This window comes from Acomys russatus, chromosome 13, assembly GCF_903995435.1.
Source record: "Acomys russatus chromosome 13, mAcoRus1.1, whole genome shotgun sequence".
In the NCBI taxonomy this organism is placed as follows: domain Eukaryota; kingdom Metazoa; phylum Chordata; class Mammalia; order Rodentia; family Muridae; genus Acomys; species Acomys russatus.
This window is the reverse complement of record NC_067149.1, coordinates 15,255,724-15,275,718: the sequence shown is the minus strand read 5'-3', so window position 1 is coordinate 15,275,718 and position 19,995 is coordinate 15,255,724. Positions and strand designations below refer to the sequence as shown.

Here is a 19,995-nt window from a genome sequence, read left to right as displayed (position 1 = left end):
CAACCTTGGGATCACAGAGCAAGCTGGCCAGCCGACTAGCCCGATCAATGAGCTCTGGGTTTGATTGACAGGTCTTGCCTCAATAAACAAGGCAGAAGGACAGCCAACAATAATTCAACCTCTAACCTCCACATGTATACACAAACATGCGTAGGCACCCACACACATCCAAAAATGCATATACACATAAGCATACCACACATACACACATAAAAATGGAGGAAAAAAAAAACTTGGAATGTTCTAAAACCACATTGTACCAGCTCAAGAAAATCTTGAGTGATAATGAGTCATTTTCAAGCATTGGAGTGTACCCTAAGCCAAGCATGATGGCACGCCTCTGTTGTCAGCACTGAGAGGCTGGGGCAGGAGAACTGAAAGTTCCCAGCTATGTAATGAGACCCTGCCTCAAAAAAGAAAGATAGGGGAGCGGGGGCCTGGCGGGGGTGGAGATAAGAAGGGGGGCAGAAGGAAGGCAGGAAGGAGGGAAGGAAGGAAGGAAGGAAGGAAGGAAGGAAGGAAGGAAGGAGTAAAGACAGAAAGAATGCACTTGGAGTTGTCTACTTTTTAGTTTGTAAGCCAGAAAAGTATCTTTTTTTTTTTCTGTTCAAGAGGTTTTTAAAAATTATATTCATTCATTTTATTATATGTGTGGGTGTTTTACCTGCTTTTGTCTATGTGTGCCATGTGCATGCTTAGTGCCCATGGCCTAGGGTCCTGGATCCCCTGGAACTGGAGTTACGGATGGTTTGGAACCACCGTGTGGGTGCTGGAAATTGAACTCCCGGCATATATTTTGTCCACTTCGAAAGTAGCAAATGCTCTTAACCCCAAGCCACCTCTACAGCCTCACAAATTATCTTTTGATTAAAAATATGTTCCAGCCCTCCAGGGGACCAGCCTACTTGCTTGATGCTGCCAGCCCCAACAGCGTGTGGGCAGTGGGCACAGGACAGTCTGATTCCCAGAGGACTAGCAACCAACCACAGCCTTGCTGCTCTGCGTGTGTTCCACAAGGGCACAGCCAGTCCCCAGGCCTGATTCCTTGCCTCTTGGAGCCAAGGAAACAGGTAAGGCCCAGGACAGACCCAGCTCAAGCTGAAGGAAGTGAGAGCCATCCCCCCACCCCCACCCCCAAGGTCATAGGAAGGCTCCATGCAATGGGAGGAGGAGATGATTGACAGGAGACGTCACAAGCATAAAGAGCTGAAGGAAGCACAATACTTCCTAGTCAGTGTAGAGAAGGGAGGGTTTCCTATGTAAAGTCACACCTCTTTCAAGATACTTTTTTGTACCTTTTTTATAACAGAGCATCCTGTGTGCTATGGTACGGATCTTAAATGTTTCCCCAGAGTTTGGTTGCTTAGCAGTGTCTCATATGAACAAAGCTAGTTCTTAAAGCACACCTGGGGCAGACTGCCTCCCCCCCACCCCCCCACCCCCCCCTCCCCCCGCCTTCCATGTTCCCTAGACTTCCCTTGTTTGATCCTTCCACGTCAGTTTCCTTGCTCATGGATACCCATCCTTGGTGGGACTGGAGAGATGGCCCAGTGGGTAAGTGCACTTGTTACTGTTGCAGAGGATCCAGGTTCAGTTCCCAGCACATGGTAGTGCATAACCATCTGTAACTCCAGTTCCAGAGGATCAGACACCATTCAGGCATGCATGTAGTAAACACATGTAGATACAGTCAAAACAGTCATGCAAATAATGAAAATCAATCCTGTTTTCAAATAAGGCACTTGGAGCTCGGCGTAGCTGTGCAGGCCTTTAGTCTCAGTACTCTGGAAGTAGAAGCAGTCAGTTCTCTGTGAGTTCAAGACCAGACAGAGCTACATAGTGAGAGCCTGTATCCTACCACCACCACCACCACCACCAAAAAAAAAAAAAAAAAAAAAAAAATCAATCGATCGACTGATCAATTAAAGCAAAAAGATGCTTGGGATTAACACCTTTTCCACCTAAAAGCTCATTTGTTGTTTGCTTGGGCCCCCAGTAGGCGGCGCTAGTAAGAAATGGTGGAGATTTCAGTAGGTGGGGCCCTGTTGGAGGAAGTTAAAACACAGGAGTACCCTTGAAGAGGCTATTGGGACCACCTTCCTTGCTTTTGGGCTGACATATGCTCCCCACTTTTATCTTCTTCCTCTTCACAGACCCAAAGCTACAGGGCCAAGTCGCTGTGAACTAGAACAGAAAAGCAAATCTTCTGGTTTTAAGTGGCTTATCTCATGCGTTCTGTCTGATGATTTAACACCATACCTACAAACTGACTCCAGGGGGGCTTGAGCCTTCTTTTGAAATTGAGGTCCCTCTGGTTCTTAAAATAAAATGGAATTTTCAATCCTAAAACTTTGAGCATCCAGCTAAAGAGACATCAAGTGAATCCCAAGGCCAAGGCACCCTACCACCAACGCTCCACCCGCAAGCAGAGTGGGTCTTCCTTGGGGCAGCTGGGTGGGTGCGGGGGTGGGGGTGGAATTCTATAGCTAGTTGTGATCTCTCAGGAGCTACTGTCCCCTATGGATGCCCTCCCCAATACCCATGATCCATCTTTTATCCACCCAGAAAGTGTCCCCTTTTTGTGTACTAGTAGTTCAGTATCAGAAGCCAGCTCTAAGTCACAAACCCTGAAAGTGCCAGCTAGCTGACCCCGACTACCCACTTCTCCTTTGTCCTGCACTTAATTGTATGATAGCCTGCTCTAGTTCCGACAGTGGGACAGCAGAGTTCATGCTGATCTTCACATTTCTTGTGGACGCAGGGAGGCTTTGTCCTGGTTGGTGGCAGGCGTCCCAGAGCCGGAAAGGATGGGGGCACAGGTGGAAATTTGAGTTTAGTGAGTGTTTGGCTGACTCTTTCGAGAGCGCTTTTCTTGGATCAGGCCCTGCCTGGCTAAACTCGCGGGTCTCCAGGCTCCTAATCTAGAGTGTCTTGGAGAAACCCCAAACACAGGTGATTGGATCCTAGGCGACTCCGCTCCGCCGCCTACAGCCTGGACCGGGCTACTGCGTAGGGGACTCGGGCGGCGACCCTGGGGAGCGAGCACTGCGGGGAGGTGTCTGAAGCCCGGCGCTTCCTGCCTGGCCCTTGGCCCAGGGTGGTGACTGGCTGTCGCGATCAGGGCGCAGGTCCCCGCCCCCCCCGGCTCCCGGTCCCCACCCCTGCGCCTTCAGGGGCGCCCCATCGCGGGAGGGTGGTCCGCCTCTCCTGGGTCGCCTAGGGCAGAGAGGTGAAGAGAACCTCCACCTCTTTCCCGTTTCCGCCGCAGGCAGCCGCCGGCCAGTGCCACCGGGAGGCGCGGTCGTCCCTCCGCCCGCGCGCCGGGGGCCGGCCCTGCCGCCTGCGCCTTTTTCCCCGCGCACACCGCGGCGGCGCGCGGCCACTCGCCAACCGCAGGGAGCGCGGTGGCTGCAGCGCCCTGCTCTCAGAAGATGGTCCCCGCGGTCGGACAGCTCGCTCTGCTGCTAGTGCTAGGTACGTAGGCGACGCCGCGTTTCCCCGGGCCCGCTCCAGCCTGCTCTTTGCGGAGCTTCGGGGTCCGCTTAGGAGAGAAGAAGGGCCGGTGCTTGGACTGGGTGGGAGCGTGCGAGCCACCGGGAACTGTAAAGCGGGGGACAGTCCTGCCGAGGTGACCGCCCGGAGGTGCGATCCAGCTTGAACTTTACTCTTGGCAGCGGCGGCTGCTCGCTGGTGCCCACGCCCTCCTGCCTACCTGGCTGTCGCCAATGCCGGGCTTCCCTAGAGCCGCCTAAGCGCGGGTTTTCCGAGTGCGACCCTCTAGGTGGCTCTGGCCTGACCCCCTTTTGCGTCCCCGGCCCGGTAGCCCACGTTGCGCACTAGAGACCTTCGCCTACGACTTGAAGCTCTCCTAGGCGTTGGAGTGGGTTTGTGATTTTTGTGCGGGATTAATTGTTCTGTTAATGCGCTTCCCCGGGAGCCCTGTTAGAAGAGGCGGGAGTAACCAGTTTCTTCGGAGTTGGTTCTTGGACATAAACGCGGGCGGGGGAGGGGACACGCGTCCCCTCGTGTCTCGGTGGTGAGAGAGATTTCCCGCTGCGAAGTTCGCAGGTGTGTGTTCCGGTCTCTGCTTGAGAAGTGTATTCCCATCGCAGCATCCACTCTCAACTACCTCTGCCGGCGGGGTCTGTGATGGTTGACAGAGTGGACTGAAGTGTGCCGGTGTCCAGGTCACTGCTGCCGCCTTGTGAATCTGTCTCATATCTTCAGCATTTAAAACCCTGTAAAGAGGTTGAGATTGTAGGTCAGTGGCTAGAAAACGTTAGGGACCAAGCGCTATGCGCCCAGCACTATGTAAAGCCAGGCATGTAACCCCAGTGCTCAGAAGGTAGAAGCAGTCGGATCATAAGTTCAATACCACCCTCAGCTATATAGCGACTTTGAGACCAGCCCTGGGCAAATGAGAACCTGGTCTTAATTCATTATTAATAATTAAAGCCTTGTAAAGCAAGATGCTTGCCACAGGGTCAGTAGACCCCAGAGGGAAGTTTGGAATGTTCCTCCCCCCAAAATATGCCCAGAGCTGCAGCGTGTCACAACCAAGGTGAGGGAGGGCTCACAGGTCCCTGGCAATCCTTCTCTGGAACCCGCTCCCTCGGCAACAGGAGGGAACGCATTGAGACGTTCCTAGCTGTAGCCTGGAGTGAGCTGAGGCCAGATTTCCACACTTTTTGCAAGAACTACCCTTTGGGTGTGTACTAACTTCGGCTTGCCTGGTGTTGCAAAGAACCACTGCCCTAGATGGCCCACAAGGAGTGCAGACGTGGAAGGTCACCTCACTTGTGGCCAACATATTATTAGTCCCATCTCCGAGGTTTGGGATGTGGCTTTGAGGAGAGAACGGAGAACTCACTGTTAGGCTTCTTGCGGCTGAGCCCTAGGGTGGCAAGGTAGTTTATTCGGTGAAAATGAGAGGCAGGAGAGGCTCCCTGCAGCTGTTGACAGCTGTGCTCCCCTTTAACGCACTCATGCAAGCAACATGGAGCAGCACTCACACTGTCACACTGTAATTTTCTCTTCTCCCAAGTGCTGTATCTAGTTTGGTCTCTGCTTGCTTCCGAGAGAGAGAGAGAGAGAGAGAGAGAGAGAGAGAGAGAGAGAGAGAGAGAGAGAGAGAGAGATTATAAACATAAAATTGACCAATCTAGTACTGTTCCAGAAAGAGTAGGGTTGGTTTTTTTTTTTTTAAGTGTGCTGTATGGAAGGGATTAATTTACTACACCAGTGAGGGTTCCTTTTTATTTAATACCCTTTTAAAAAAAAAAATCACAGCCGTTAGGTCTGTGCTTTTACTCAAACGGCTGCCTCCCACGTGTCTTTAATTTGCGGTATTTCCTCTGAAGCTGTTTGCCTCTCTGATGTTTCTCAGACAGCTCCAGGCAAATCAGCCAGTGTTTCATTGATAAACACGGTCTTTAAAACCCTCCGCTGGTCTGAGAGAGACCTGGCTGTTAGTGCCGCCACCAGTGGAGGCTTAGGGTTGTACCTCGACATTTATTCCTGTTCTGAGGGACAGAGTAAGGGGAATGTGGCCCAAACGGCAACTTTGGGAACATGATCCAGGTTCCTGTGATGGTTGGCATCCCAAGCAGGGTTTACCTCCTGGGCATGGCACCTCCTCTGTGCCCAGAGAACAAATGGTGGAGTTCTGGGCATTAATCCGCCTTTCTATGCCTTGTTTTTCTTCTCTGTGAAGTGGGGATGGATGGAAAGAGGGCTACTGGACAGACTTGATGCCTGCAGTCTGTATGTAGCCAGAGCTTAATTAACCTTAACACCACCCGCCCCTTGTTGTTGGTAGTCGGAGCCCTGGAGAATTCTGGGTGTCATGGCGGGTAATGTGAGTTTTATGACCCAGGGGTCACCACCTGAGCTTGCCTCGAGCTCCTCACCCTGTCTCTGCCAGAAACCCTACCTGAGTGATTTCTAGTCAGTGCCACCTGACAGAAGACAAACTCAAGCAATCCTAGGCGTTCTTCTGTATATTACAAATCCCCTTTTTTTTTAAATGGCAAGCATTTGTGCCTGCTCTTTAGTACTCAGTGGCCAGTTGTTTTCTCTTCTCTAAAGTGGGAAAAATAAAACCAGCTCCACCAGGTTGTTGTGAAATCTGAATAGATGGTCAGCAGATTTACACACCATAAAAATAACTATGCTCGGGGTATAGCTCAGCGGTAAAGCCATTTGCCTGGCGTGCACAGCACCCTGGGTTCCATCCCTACCACTGCAAAGGAAATAAGTAAAGGCTACGCTGAAAATAAAATTGATTTCTGTGACAGAGGTAGGCTTTATAATACAGAGATAAAGCTTGCTTTGGCAGCACTTCGAATAGATGAAGACGGCCTATAGCCCTCAGAGAAGGCTTCTAGAGACAGGAGTCTGAGAGTGTTAGGTGATCTTTGTTTTTGGATTCGTGTTGACGGGTATGTAGAGGTTTCTCCATTACATGGAAGTGTCGACTTCCAGGCTTTCACTGTCGGCCTGTGGAGGATTCATGCCTTCTGTACGACAGTTAGGGTGTGCTTGCTGGGAGTGAGGGCTGGAGAGGTGTAGCTAGATGTTGGCAAGCTTGCTGACCCTATTTGCACTTTCAACGTTTGGCTTTCAACATTTGGTGGTCTTTTAGAGAAAGACTAACGCATAATGACTCTTGCAAGGGAGACTTTTCTTATAGGAGTAAATGATGCTTTGCACTATTGTTACCATGGTGACACATGACAAACAGATGACTTCTCCATTGGACCAATTTCCAAGGACCTTTCAATATGTGTCTGGAACAAGGCCCTAGTCACCACACTGCCATCTAAAGCAGGCAGGCACTAGGTCATCCCACACAAAAATCCTTTCCAGCATCTTCTACATCAATATGCTTGTGTCAGAACCATCTGGAGGCCTAATGAGCACAGGTGTTGGGGGTTTGGGGGTTTGCATGCTCAGCAAGTATCCAGGTGCCACCTATGTGGATGGAGGGGTTCCTCACGAACCCCTGCTCCTCAGACAGGTACTGTGAGGCCCTTCTGCCTGTGCCCTGTACCTCAAAGCCATCCTCAGGCTTGTAAGTGTGGCTGATGACTCAGGAGCTGTCATTAAAGCTGCTTCGGCCTGTGCTACTGGCCAGGGCAGAGTTTGAACCTTACTGGGAGTTCACAGTTTTTCTGCTCTGCCTACAGCCTGGTCTTTTAGGCATTAGCTTACACCACTAACCATTTCGTACTTTCCATTTTTATATATTTTTTATTTATTTTTATGCCTATGGGTGTTTTAAGCAGATGTATGCCTGAGCACCTCATGTATGCAGTACCTGAGGAGGCCACAAGAGTTGTCAGATCCCCTGGGACTGGAGTTACAAAGGCTTGTGAACTACCTACCCTATGGATGCTGGGAATGTCACCAGAATCCTCCACAAGAGCAGCCAGCTTCCCATGCCACACCGTGCTGTTAATTGCAAAAATGACTCACTATATGGCTTTTTCCAATATTTCAGATCATGTTATTTTAAAATATAAACTTAATTCTGTGCTAAAGAATTAATATATACAATTGTTTTTGGATAGAGGGGGTTTTCTAGATAGACTTTTCCACTGACTTTTGGTTTGGGTGATCTTTTTTATTAAAAAGAAATTTAAGTGTGTGTGTGTGTGTGTGTGTGTGTGTGTATTTGTGCACATGAGTGCAGTGCCCACAGAGACCAGAAGATGATGTCGAATCTCCTGGAGCTGGAGTCACAGGCGTTTGTGGGCCACCTGTTGCGGGTCCTGGAACTGAACTCAGGTCCTCTGTAAGGGCAGTGAGCTCTCTTACCTGCTGAGTCATCTCACCAACCCTTGATTCACTTTGTAGTATCTCCTGTGGCAAATGACAAATGCAAAACTATTTCCTAAAATCAGAAAAGCCAGATGACTGGCTGGAAGAACTGCCTCTGGGCAGCAACTCAAATGCAAGGATGTGTGCCGCCTTGAGCCACATGCTCACATCTGGGCACCCCAACCCTCTCTCCAGGATGGAACTCACTATGTAGATCTGGCTGGCCTTGTGCCACCACCCTGGCAAAGCAAATTCTTCTGAAGCATTATGAGTGTGTTGTATTAAATAAGACTTCAGGAATAAAAGCTGGAGATGGAGACATGGCTCAGTGGTTAAAAATATCAGCTGTTCTTCCATAGGACCCAGGGTCAATTCCTGTCATCCACATGGCAGCGCCCAGTTGTCTATAACTCTAGGGCCAGGGCATCTGACACTCCCACACAGACATACATGCAAGGGAACCAATACAAATAAATTTTTTAAAAAAGTTTTTAAAGGAAATAAAACATGCTACCTGGGATTAGGAAACACCCGAAGCTTATTGAAACCGAACTGTGCTCCATTTACTACTGGTTTGCTTGTTCATAAGCCTGAGGAAGCAATTTTTAAAACATGGAGCTATCTCCTAGCCAGTGAATTCTGTGCCCTGCTGCATTTAATATTTTTGGAGGGGTTGATGGAGACAGGATCTTCCTATGTAACCCAGGAACACAGCATCCTCCTGCCTCAGCCTCCTAAAGGCTGGAGTTGCAGGTGGGTGCTGCCTTGGCTAGTTTTGCAGTCAATTGCTTGGAGACCTCTTACCACAAAAGGGCTTTCTGTTTTCTGCACTTGGGCATTTGGCTTTTCAATTACACAAAGACGGTCGAGGGTTCCTCAAGAAAGCCTTGGACGTGGAACTCCTCCGTTAGCTTGCTGGTGCGTGGCTGCTGATTAGAATCTTCCAGCCTTCACCTTTTCTGCCTGGGAAACCAATGGCAGCGTCTCAGCCTGAAAGTCTGACTTGGCTCATGTTGGCCAGTGCCTCCTCCTTCCTCTTCCCTGCTGAGTCTTCAGGCTCCACGTTCAGCACCTCTGCCTTTGAGAACCTGTCAGCATGACATCATGGAATGTCTACCCAGGACACTCCAAATAGACCTCAGTTGCCAAACACCAGCCTGGTTGTCAACGTTCATCCCAGACAGCTCTTTATTTGATAATCAGGGGTGGAGTGGCTGCATGCAAATTGCCACATCGCTAATGCCGCTCTTCTTTGGGGTGTTGTTTTCTTGTTGTCTTAAGAAATAGATTATGGATGCAAGGAATGAGATAACAATTGAGATGTAATATGAATAAATTAATAAAATATATTTTTTTAAAAAGAAAGAAATAGATTATGGGGCCAGTGAGATGGATCCATAGGTAAAGAGTGATTGCTGTGAAAACTTGATGAACTGAGTTCAATTCCCCAAACCCATGAAAGATGGAAGAAGAGAACCGAGTCCTGAAAGTTGTCCTTTGACCTCCACGCTCATGCCACGTGGTATACATACACACACACACACACACACACACACACACACACACACACACACACACAAACACACACACGTGGTAATAATAAATGGATTTTTTTAATCGGAAAGGTAGATTTGGCACTAGGGGGATGGCTCAGTTGGTGAATAAAACAGTTATCTTGTACATTTGAGAACCCAACTCCAGTCTCAGCTCTTACGTAACATGAGCAGCGTGAGTCTGTGACCACAGCCCTGGTGAGGCTGAAAGAGGTGGCTCCCGTGGACTCAACGCTCAGCCACCCTCACCTGCTCAGTAAGTGCCAGGCCAGTGAGAGACTCTGTGGAAAGAGATATGGAGTGTCCTGAGGATGGCACCTAAGGGTGCCCTCAGGCCTCCACATATTCACACACACACACACACACACACACACACACACACACACACACACACGTGCATTCACACATGCATAAAAAATTCTGGCACGTCTCTAGGATTGCACAAACCTATTTTTTCCTCTGGAATAGTTGGAAAATTCAGGGAAGAATGAGAGGTATTTGGATAGCCCTCGGCATAACCACAACTAACCCTGTGTTAGAGCCCACTGTGGGGTGTGGGTCAGTGTTAAGAGCGTGTGGGAATCCCAGTGGGCTCATGATATTTTTATTTGTTTGAGTAGCTCAATCGTTTATAGTAAATGCTTTTATATGACTCCTGAGTGGTAAATACCAATGTCTAGTGGCTGGTGGCTGAGCCTCTCTGTCTCTGTCTCTGTCTCTCTCTCTCTCTCTCTCTCTCTCTCTCTCACACATACACACACACAGACACACACACACACACACACATACACACACAAACACATGCTCATAACTATAATGTGGCCAGCTTTAAAGGACACTGGCCTCATGAATTCTTATCCCCTGTTGCTCACTGTTAAAGATAACCCGTATGTTTTGTGTTGGGGATATCAAGTGATACAGCATTTTCTGGAAGTCACTGTAGTCATTGTGTCCAATCAGCTGCAAGTGGCCATCACTTGAGAATGCACCTGCCCACTTAACAGCCTGTGCTACAGGGATGCTTGTGAAGACAATTGCTGCCTGTTGAACTTTGTGGTAGTGAGGACTAGGCCCAGGGCCTCCTGCTTATGTCCTCAGACACTGGTTATCTTTTAATAACAATCCTATGTTGGATTTATTAAATTAATTTTAATTAAAATGTGATGTCTGAAGCTGGAGAGATGGCTCAATGGTTCATGTCATCTGCTGCACTTACAAAGGACCCCAGTTCAATTCCCAGCACATACGCCAGGCAGCTCACAGCCACCTGTAACTCCAGCTCATGGGGATCTGACACTCACTTCTGGCCTCTGAGCACATACCCAGACAGAAACACACAGGCATGCATAAGCATATAATAATTAAAGTCAAGAAAGTCAGTCACACAACACACATGTTTGCACAGAAATGCTGGATTCATCTTTGATTATCTCAGATAAAGTCCCAGAAGTTGGCCCTGCTTCCCCCTCATTCGCAGAGGCCCACGTCCTTCAGTCTTCTAGAGTGTCACAGATTAGATTTAACATTTGTGGGAGAAAAAGATCTCCTCAGCCAAGTTCTCAGATTTGCTGTTCAGTGCGTGGTAAGTTCATGCATTCACACACTGGCCATTTGTTGCCTCCATATTTACGTATTGGCATTTTTAAATCGCCTCTGAATTGATCTGTCACTCTTCGTGGGGCTTTAGGAGAACGCACTCAGACCATAGCCTTTACCGGCCACGAATTACAAGACTCCATCCTTGTCTCTTACTCCTCTGTTTAGGGCATCTTGATTAACCTACAGCCTTAGTCTTCCCTGTGATGCTTAGGTCCAGTATTTAGGGGGAAAAAAAAACTTCCTGAATTCTAAGATAGCACAAGTATTTTCTTACTTTTCCTTTCTAGCTCTGCAGTGGAATCAGATCTAGAACTTATTCTGTGGTAGATGTGAGGTGTGACATGTGACTTGTCTTCTACCTGTTATCTATCATCTACCTATCTATCCATCCATCCATCCATCAGCTATCTAGTATCTGTTTATCTTTTCATCGTCCATCAATCCATCTATCAGCTATCTATTGTCTGTCTATCTATCTATCTATCTATCTATCTACCCATCTCTCTGTCATCTATCTATCTATTTATTTGGAGACAAGGTTTCACATAACCCAAGTTAGCCTAAAACTCACTGTGTAGCCAAGGATAGCCTTGAACTTCTGACCCTCCAGCCTCCACCTCTTAAGTGCTTGGGATCGCCATTGTCTACCAGCACAGCTGACTTCATAGTTTTTCTTTTTTTTTTTTATTTTTTAAAGCCTGGTCGTTGCCTTGGTTTACCCTACACCATAATCCACCTTGCCTCTGTGGTCAGAAATCCCACTGTTTCAATCATTTGCTAATTGCTTTCATACACACGCACCAAACTGTGAGGTTTCATTTTGGCTCCATAACTCTGCTTTTTTTTTTTTTTTTTTTTTTTTTTTTTGCCCTAACTGTACACTTGTTTATTTTGTGTACCATTAGGCAGTCTGTCTGGGCCCGAGGTCGGCCATGAGGGAAACAGGCCCTGTCCTCCCATCCCTGCCGCATCAAGGCTCTCAGGTGTTTCCCTGCTGTCTACTCTGACACATGGCGGGCTTTTGTTCCCTGCGTATTTATGGCGGACTCTGGCAGCTCTAAGATGCCGTCAGCTGATTCTTTTCGCCTTCTCAGTCGCTGGTCATATGTCTTCTTGACTAAGAAAATCCCGCCCCTTGCCTCTCAGCCCCCTTATCAGTCGTTTGTATCCTCTCTTTAATCTATGGTTCCAACTCGAATTTTAAGAACAACATTTAAAACTTTAGTTACATGGAATTAATTAACTAATTAACCCACGCTCACTTGGCCTATTGTGACTGTAAGGATTAAAGGACAGCTTGTGGGAGTCAGTTCTCTCCACTTTGTGGGCCCCGGGTTCAAACTCAGGTCTGGTTTGGGAGCAAGCACCTCCACTCAGCCATCTCTCTGGCCCTGAAAAGCAACATTTTTAAACAAAATAAACAGCAGTAGGTATTCTTGGGTATTTTTCATAGGTTTACTAACAGTCTTTATGCATTGAACAGTTCAGTATGGGAATGAGATTTTGGTCATATAGATAGTAGATACATAGATAGATATCACATTTTATAGTCCACTAAGATTTAGCATTTTTTTCCCTTGGTTCCCAAAGCAAGAAGAGACAATTTGAGGTGAAGTTCAAATATTTTCTGGACACTTGACTCAATTATGTCGAAGCTATCTTTCAAATCTTGGAGTAAACATTACCATCGGTATGACAGTGTTGTCTGTAAATATTGCTAGCTTTGATGCACCGTGAAGCGTGTCTGCATAGCTTCATTTTTTTAAAGACTTAAATAAGTCTTTGTGTTTTTATTTTTATGTGAATGTGTGCTTGCATGTGCCATATATGTGGTACCCATAGAGACCAGAAGAGGGTGTCAGATCACCCTGATGCCTGTAACTAAAGTTACAGGTGGCTTCGAGCTGCCATATGTGTGTGCTGGCAACTGAACTAAGGTCCTCTGTGAGAGCAGCCTCTCACACCCCCACACACACACACACATCTTGTTTGTTTGTTTGTTTGTTTTGTTCTCCTTTTGTTTTGGCATTAACTTTAAATGACCTTTATAAAACAACTTTTTAAAGATTCCATGTAGAGAGTGACAATCCCATCAAAGAGTGAGGTAAATAGCAGTGAGAATCCCATGAAAATGGCAGATTCATGTGGCTCTGGGCCCTTTTTTAGTGATTGACTTCAGGGTTTTATTTGGGGGGAGGGGGTGATTAGAATATGAATAGCCACCATAAGCTTATATATGAGTGCTTAGTCACCAGGGAGTAGAGCCCTTTGAAAGGATTAGAAGGATTAGGGGGCGTGGCCTTGTTGGAGGAAGTCTGTCACTGAGGGTGGGCTCGGAGGTTTCCAAAGCCCACGCCAGTTTCTCCTTCTCTTCCCACCCCCTCCCCGCCCCCACCTGTGGAGCAGAATGTGGCTACATGAGTGCTGTCATCCTCCCATCACGCCACAACTAAGTGCAGGAGTTGCCTTGGCCATGGTGTCTCTCCACAGCAATAGAACAGTGACTAAGACACACACTGTTTCTTTTCTTTTTTTTTTTTTAAGACACTATTTCTTAAGCCAGTTTTGATAATTATGACGTTTGCTTACCACCTATTCAACTTGAGTTTCTAAAACTTTAGGATAGATTTACAAATAGTCTTTTAACGGTTTTCCTTAGAAACGACCTTTTAACAAAGTAAAACAAAGTGAACAAATAAAATAGATTTTAAGGTTTGTTTCTCTTGATGATATGTGAGGAGGAAACATCTTTTAGATCATTAAATAAAATTCGAGGTAAGTTTTCATTGTTGATGCAGGTAAACAATGATTTTGTTTGTACGAAGTACTTAACGGAGTTGTTAGCCAACTACTACCTCTGATTCGGAGGGCGCCTGGCATGACGATTTCCAGCAAAGATTGATAAATAACATTTGGATGCTTTAAGCCTGGATGTCTGTGTGCTGGTACATGTGGAGGTCAGAGGTCACCTTTGGTGTCACTTAAAGATTTTTTTAAAGATTTTATTTTTATTTTATGTGTATGAGTGTGTATGTATGTGCACCACATGCGTGTGGTGCCTGCCAAGGCCAGAAGGGGGTGGCGTATCCCCTGGAACTGGAGTTACAGATAGTTATGAGCTGCCATTTTGGTATTAGGAACCGAACCTGGGTCCTCTGGAAGACAGTGAGTGCTCTTAATTACTGAGCCATCTCTCTAGCCCCCACCTTGTATTTTGAGGCAGAGTTTCTCTCACTGTCCTGTGATTAGGCTGGGCTGGCTACCCAAGAAGCTCCAGGGATCTTCCTGCCTCTCTGCCTCGCCATCACTGGAATTACAGGCGTGCATTAATTACCATCCTTGGCTGTTTTTACGTGGGTGTTTGCAAGGCAGGCGCTTTGCTAACTAAGCCGTCATCTCAGTCTCACCTCAAGCTTTAAAACGCTTAGTTCTCTCTCCAGACGCTGCAGGTTCTGTTGGACACCACCACAGCACAGCCAGGGTTGGGGTGCGCGCGTACCGCTCATTTGTTTGTTTAATTTCTTTTATTGTTGTGATCAGTGCCTCCAGGCACAAATACTGGGTCCTTGAAATGAGGGTCCTGTCTTTAGCTTGGGGGTCCCTCGGGGCCTTCAATCCGAGTTTGAATGAGGTGAGTCAGCAATTTTCTGGGCACCAAGAGGATAGCTGTGTCTTTACCAGCCGTTCGTCATGGTGCCCAAGCTAAAGCATTTTCTGGGTCATTACTGTACCTCTTAGAGGTTCTAAGGATTATCTGGGGCTCATGGCATAGTGACCTAGGACCTGTCACCACCGATGGAGAGGTTGGCAGGGGTACCCAGCTCCCTTCCCAATATTGGGCCTTGGTAACTGACAAGAAAGACGTACTTAGGGGACTGTTGTTGGCTTCAGAGAAAGAGCTTCAGACCCAAGTCTCCTCACAGCGCTGGCCCTGAGGAGCTGGCCTTGCATGACAGCAGAACAGGATCGGTCCCACTGACCTGCCCCCAAGCTTGAGGTCTGAACACTTCTTGCTGGCATTGGTCTCTGCCCTACTGGTTTTGCACCAGGGGGAGGTGTCCTCAGGCCTGTTTGTGAGCTGTACTCGCTCCTTGCAGCAGACTTAAACAATGGCAGATGTTTTGGGCGCATTGCAGACTTGGGTGTTACAATTAAGGTTTAGGGGGATGAGTCATGGGTCCCTACACTGGGGATGAAGGCCAGTCTGGAGCCTGAGCATATTTCAGCCGCGTGAGATCAACTCATAGGTCACACAGATGAAGACGCCTTCTGGATGGACTCTCTCAGCCTCAACCTCCACTTCCTTGACCTCTAAAGGAAACCCCCCCCAAACACACACATTCCTGCTGCTAGCTATGGTGTAAGCCACTTCCAATCAGTGGTACTCATGTCCCTGTGGCTGTCACCTCCCAGGTGGGCTAGCAGGACCTCTCCTCTGCCATCCTCATTAAGTCCTGCTGAGTCATTTTCCAAAAGGAAACAGAAACGGGAATCCACAAATAAGGGAATCTAAAAACATCCCACCATGACTCTCCAGAGACCCCCCAGGTCAATGCATTTTACTACCTGCCCTTTTCCTGGACACAAATATAGATATCTGTAAATTCACTTGTTTTCCTCAAAATGGCACCTGGGGGATTCTGTTTTAAAATCTGTCACTCACAGTGCTCAAGGGCAGTGATTCTCCTGCAAATGTCAGATGTGTCTGTAAGTCCATTTGATGGCTCTTAGGTGTTCTATCATTTCTACCATTTAATTACCTGCCCCTTACTGATGGACGTGGTGGGGTTTGTTTGTTTGTTTGTTTGAAGCTTTTAAATATGCAGACCTGAAAGTTCCTGCAGTTAAGTTGTGAGCCATCCAAGTTGGGCACTGGGAACCCAACCCAGGTCCACTGCAAGAGCAGCAAAATGTTCTGAACTGCTTGCCCATCTCTTTAGCCCCCAAGATTCACAATTTTTCTTAATGCGATCTGACAACCTGGCTTCCAGGAGAGCTGAACGAATTTACTTTCCCATCGCCTGTGTGTGAACGCCTGCTTCCCAGCCAAGCCGTCCATAGGGAGCATTGTCACTTCTAAAACATGTGAAACGTCATCAGATGGTTTCCATCCATCCTTTATTGGGCGTTGGCATGGCTGGGTTGGTTTTCTTGTGTCTATGTTAGGGTTGGTCAGTTGTTTTCTTACTGACCTATAACCCATTTTCTAAGCCATGCATTAAGTGTTTTTGCCATCTTACCCATTAGGCTCATGTGTTGTAGTTAGACTTATAAATGTGTGGCTTTGTCTTTGTTTTGATTTATGGGGAATCTGCTCATGATTTCTGAGTGCTTTCTGCTTTGGGAAGCTCAGAGCTGAGGGGGGTGAAGGGATTTTCTACGGCTCTTTCGTGTGTCATTTTCTCTTGGGCTTTTATGATGTTCATTTGCTGGTCTTGAATCTTAATTTTTTTGGAAAACGCGTTTGGGTTTGAGGTCAAAGTCTAATTTTTTTTTTTTTTTTTCATTTTTCTCAAATAATGTCTCTGCTGTTCTAGGCTGCTGGATAATTTCTTCTGCGTTTATTGGTTTCAAATTCCATCTTGCTGATTCCTTCGTAGGAGATGCGGGTCTGTCTGTGGTGTTTCTTCTGTCCCACGACTCTGAGGGTTGGGACTATATAATATACCACCCTTGTAGGGACTGCAGTGTGTGATTGCTCCCAGGAACTGGGGCATGAGTAAGAACTGAAAGGTGACACCAGCGTGTCACAGAGGATGCCCTTCCCTGCTTATCCTGGTTCATCTCTCTCCACCTCCATGGTGCTGGTTGGATGCGTCCCAAACTTCTCTTCCCGGGGGGAGGAGGATCATTCCAGCCTGTTGATTAGCTACAGGCTGGTAGACATTGGCTCTCATTGCCCTGAAAGACCCAGAGAACCTGGTTACGGCCCTGCTAGTCTTTCTCAACATTGGGCTTTCTGGGAATTGGAGGCCGTGTGGCAGGCCTGCCACCCTCTGTAAGACATTCTGGAAAACTGAGGCTGTTTCCCTTTCCATATGCTCCTCCACTGAGAGCATGCGGCATCCGCCCTGGCATCCTCGGGACCTCAGCCCAACCTGGTACATCTTTCTGCAACATGGGTAAACTGGGCCTTCAAAGGGAACTTAAGCATCTTAAGTCATGATACTGCTTAAAGCAAATTCAGATACATTAGTGAACAGAAAGCAGGACTAAAAACACTAAGGTTGGTTTGTAGGTTAAAACAAGACTTCAGAAAAATTGTCGTCTCCCACCCCTGCCGGGTTAGTTATGAGCCTCAGAGGGATGGGTATGCACCTCATCTCTTTGCAATTTGGGGGGTGTTGGTGGAAATTCTGGAGAAGTCTGATCCTACATCAATGGCTAATTTTCAGAAACTTAGAGGGAAAGACCAATCGAAACAAGGTCATGATTCTTGTGTTCGTTTGGAATTTCGTGTCTCCCCCTCCCTCTCCCCCTCCCTCCCCCTCCCCTCCCTCCTCTCCCTCTCCCTCTCCCCTTTCTCCCTTTCCCCATTTCAGGAGACAGAGACCTCCAGGGCCTGCTTTCCACCTTCCTCTGCGGACTCTGCAGTCAGCACTACACTCCTCCCTCTGAGTTCCGCCTTTGCCACAGCCTGCAAACCACGATGAGCCCCGTCCTCATCTGCTTCAGAGCACGCTTAGCTCCTCTCAGCATTACCTCTTTGCCCCGTGCATCTGGTTAGGAGCGTGCTGTTCAATCTCCAGGAAATTGAGGGTTTCCAGCTATTTCTAAAATACCTTTATTGCTTTTTAGTTATGTATACATGAGGGGGTGGCAGGTGCATATGAGGCCAGAGGTATAGGATCTCCTGCGGCTGCAGTTACAGGTGATGGGAGCTGAGCTCAGGTCCTCTGCAAGAACAGCAAGTGCTCTTAACCCCAGAGCCACCTCTCCAGCCCCTAGTCGTTTTTCTTATGTTGATTTCTTCCCACTGATTGTATTTAATGTCTCAGAGTATGGTCCATCTTGGTGAATGCTCCACATAGGTTTGAGAAGGTTGTATGTTTGGTTATTGTTTTCAGCGTCATCTATAGATGTTCATTACATCAGTTGATTGATGGTTTTGGTTGGTTGGTTGGTTTTGTTTTTGTTTTTGAGACAATATCTCTTGTAGCCCAGGCTAGCATTGCATTTGTTATGTAGCTGAGGCTAGGCATGAACTTCTGATCCTCCTGCCCACATCTCCCTCTCAAATGCTGAGGTTGTGGCATGCACCGCCACAGCAGGTTTTTTCGGAAGTGGAAACAAAGTCAAGGATTCACTGGTGTCGGGCAAGTGCGCTCTGTCGACAGAGCTTCATCCCCAGCTCGACTGATGATATTTTTTTTTTTTCGATCAACATTGTCTTTCTTGGCTTCTGGCCTAGGATTTTCAAAGTCTCCAACTGCCACAGTGACATCCACTTCCCCTTTCAATCTACTGATTTTTGCTACATGGACTCTGAACTGCTGTTAGGCACACAGCAACACTGGAGCAGACGTGGCTGTATCCTTCGTGCGGTTGAGGAACTGTCTTAGCGTCTGTCAGTGCCGAATCCTGCCTATGATGCACATCTCCACGGGCGCCTGTGGGTGGGAACTCCCATGAGTACGGCCCCCTCCTCTATTATATTTTTATGTTCTTTGTAAAGAAAGAAAGAAAAAAAAAGAACAAAAGGCTTTATCCCAGCTTCCTGGACTAAGGCTCTATTCAGGTTAAGGTAGTGGGATAACGGACCAGTTCTGCACCAGTGAACCACTTGAAAGCAGAGAGACGCACCCTTAGGAAAACAACATCAACTCATTATGTAACGTGAGCTTGGTTTCCTGTGAACAACCCCGTTCCCATAGTGTGCAGTGAGGGAAAATAAACAGAGCAGCCCTTTCAACTAAATTGGATTTTTCTGGACTTCGGATTAAAGGGAAGAAAGAGCTCGCACAGCTGCCTTCCCAGGTAGAATCCATCGACGTAATCGAACAGCCTGTGTGATTTCTGTGGCCCGCCTTTAATGTGCCCTTTGGCATTTAATTACCCAAAATAGTTATTTTATTCCTAGTGTATGATAGGCTAACCACACACATAGAGCCAGTCAGCATGAAGTGAAGTGGGCGTCTCTTCAGGCTGTCTCAGGGGTTATCACAGCAGTTGGCACATCGCTATGTATTGGGCTGGGCTTGGCGATACTGCAGTGAGAACAGTGCCCTGGCCCTGGCTCCTCCCCCCAGCCATGAAGTTTTCTGCGAAAAGTGGCATGGGGGCTTTTACAAAAGGATATAAAGGATAGAATTGTGCTCAGAGCAGTGTTGCATGAGTGCTGAGACAGCACCCTGCCCTTAGAAGGGCACTGGCAGTCGGTACGTCCTCAAAGTGCTTAACCCGTTATACAGAACCTTCTAGCCCCACCTAGCAGTTCTGTGAGATGTGGCAAGTCTCCCAATTTCATAGTTGAGGAAACTGAGGCACTAAAATATTAGGTAACTCGCTCAAGCCCCTGTAACCAGCAAATGCCTGACCCAGGATTTGGACCAAGGATGCTTCTCAGCTCTCCTGTTCCCCTAGCCACTGTTTCCGGTTCTCTGCATCAAGTCACAGAGAGAGAGCCATGCAGGCTGAGGCGTTGGGCACTGAAGGCTGTGGGGACTGGGGAGCCATCACAGAGGCCTGTGGGCACCAAGACCCTGGTCATGTGTGAGGAGCCAGTCTCTGGCTGACCGTGGTCTGTGTTGTCAGGCTTTCAGACCGCCCTGTTCCCTGCATTTGCACCCATGCAGAGCAGCTTCCCTGCAGGTCACCACGCTGGCTGCAAAGAACAGCTGCTGCTGCTGCAGCCACTGCCACCACCACCACCAAGGCGAGTGAATATTATAAACAAGCACAGCAAAGGCTTTCTCCTCCTTCTGTCAGGTGTTCCGGTTCAGGGGACAGATGCTCACCTGAGGTACCATTTGAAGTGTGTATTGTACCCGGGGAACTTAGAGTGGGATTCTCTTTGCAGTTC

General features: G+C 47.7%; 1 protein-coding gene across 1 annotated transcript in view; it reads left to right on the top strand.

The window, feature by feature from the left end:
• The window catches only part of Tgfa (transforming growth factor alpha), a 136,115-nt gene that overhangs the window by 45,212 nt on the left and 70,908 nt on the right, over positions 1-19,995 (top strand). The window contains exon 2 of the mRNA XM_051154664.1: positions 3,269-3,474. Coding sequence (XP_051010621.1) covers positions 3,269-3,474 — 206 coding nt within the window. The remainder of the gene's footprint in view (positions 1-3,268; positions 3,475-19,995) is intronic.